Source organism: Propithecus coquereli, unplaced genomic scaffold, assembly GCF_000956105.1.
Source record: "Propithecus coquereli isolate 6110/MARCELLA unplaced genomic scaffold, Pcoq_1.0 Scaffold353, whole genome shotgun sequence".
NCBI classification, from domain to species: Eukaryota; Metazoa; Chordata; class Mammalia; order Primates; family Indriidae; genus Propithecus; species Propithecus coquereli.
Window position 1 is genome coordinate 865957 of NW_012149208.1, and position 1935 is coordinate 867891.

General features: G+C 36.0%; 1 protein-coding gene across 1 annotated transcript in view; it reads right to left on the reverse strand.

Annotated features, from left to right (window-relative positions):
• Window positions 1-1935, reverse strand: part of DDX46 (DEAD (Asp-Glu-Ala-Asp) box polypeptide 46) — a 90940-nt gene that overhangs the window by 45382 nt on the left and 43623 nt on the right. Inside the window, exon 7 of the mRNA XM_012651303.1 lies at window positions 537-754. Within this exon, the coding sequence (XP_012506757.1) occupies window positions 537-754 (218 nt within the window). The remainder of the gene's footprint in view (window positions 1-536; window positions 755-1935) is intronic.

Sequence of the window (1935 nt, forward strand, 5' to 3'; positions counted from 1 at the left end):
CATTCTGTGTTTCACTTCCAGTATAGTATTCAATAAATACATGAGATATTCAACACACTAGTATAAAATAGGCTTTGTGTTATATATTTATGCCCAACTGTAGGCTAATAAGTATTCTAAGCATGCTGAAGGTAGGCTAGACTAAGCTATGATGCTCAGGTGTATTAAATGCATTTTCAACTTAGGATATATTTTTAACTTATGATGGTTTTATCAGGATGTAACCCCACTGTAAGTTGAGGAGCATCTGTATAGAAATTTTTAGGCTTTGGAGGGATGGGGAACCAAAAAGGAACACAAGCTGTCAACAGTATCTGCCTATAAAGAGCAGATAGGTATCTGGTAATTTTAACAGTTCTTAGATATGTATATGTATATAAATTATTAACATCAATCATTAACATCAACCAATAACCCTCTGCTGATTATGGATTTTTAAAATGTCCCCATAACTCCTATTATCTACTATATAAAATACTAAAGAAACACCTACATTTTAATGTAACAGAAATCAACTATAAAAAAATTCTTTTTACCTTGTTGCCCGCTCTTCCAGTCCGTCCTGCTCTGTGCACATAATCCTCATAATGATTGGGGCAGCTATAATTTACTACAAGAATCAGATGTTTCACATCTAGACCTCGGGCAGCGACAGAGGTGGCCACAAGAAGTTTGCAGGTCCCATTTTTAAAGTCATTTATGATGCTATCTCTGTCATATTGATCAATGCCTGCAGGTAAATTAAGGAGAAGACCTATAAAACAACACGTTCAAATAAAATTTTCTAATTCTTCTGATAGAGAATGAATCTAAACTTGGAATAAAAAACAATTTCACACTTTCAACTCCTACAACATAGAAAATAAAAGACTAAGAAAATTTAAAAGCAAGACTGAAAGTTACTGCTATTAATTCAATTTATGAATCTTTCAACTCTGCCTTGTTTTGTCCCCTTTCTTTATATAAAGCTTGTATTTGTAGAGGCCCAATATCAGAATCACTAACCTATACCGGTTTGGGGGCCAAAGGGAGAAAAGGCAGGAACATTTAGCCTATGATGGGATTTAGATCTTTCTTTGTTTCCTGTAGGTCATGTAGAGACTTGCTACTCAATTTTGTCCAAGGAATACAGCAGAAGCACATGGGAGCTTGTTAGAAATGCAGAATCTCAGGTCCTACCCAAACTACAGAATCAGAATTTGTTTTTTTTTTTGTTTTTTTTTTGAAACAGAGTCTTGCTCTGTTGCCTGCACGAGAGTGCAGTGGCATCATCACAGCTCTGTGCAACCTCAAACTCCTGGGCTCAGCAATCCTCCGGCCTTAGCCTCTCGAGTAACAGGTACTACAGGTACATACCACCACGCCTGGCTACTTTTTCTATTTTTTGTAGAGACAGGGTCTCACTATGTTGCTCAGTATTATCTTAAACTCCTGGCCTCAAAGTGATCCTCCTGCCTTGGCCTCCCAAAGTGCTAGGATTATAGGTGTGAGCCACCCACCCAGCCTAGAATCTGCATTTTAACAAAGTCCTTAGATGATTACCACATGCATATTCAAGTTTGAGGAGCACTGGTTAAAAAGTATGCAGCTGGATCTCTCTTAAATATGTGACCCAAAGCAGCTCAGTATGAATGACAAAGCAGAGTATAAAACACCAAAATGTTCAATTACAAGATGTCCAGGTCACAAAATATTTTATGATGGAGTGCTAAGGAATCTCTGGTAATAGAGAAGGGAATAGGATAAAATCTCAAACCGTAAAACTCATGCTTGCAACAGATTTCACATAAAATCTGAATTTAAGAAAAACCCAGAATATTTAGCATATAAATATGTATCAATGTTTATCCTATTACTAGCTAAAATTTTAAATGTAGTCTTCAAAGATTGATTTAAAAAAGTATTGAATCTAATGTCAAAGAGACTGAGATCTAA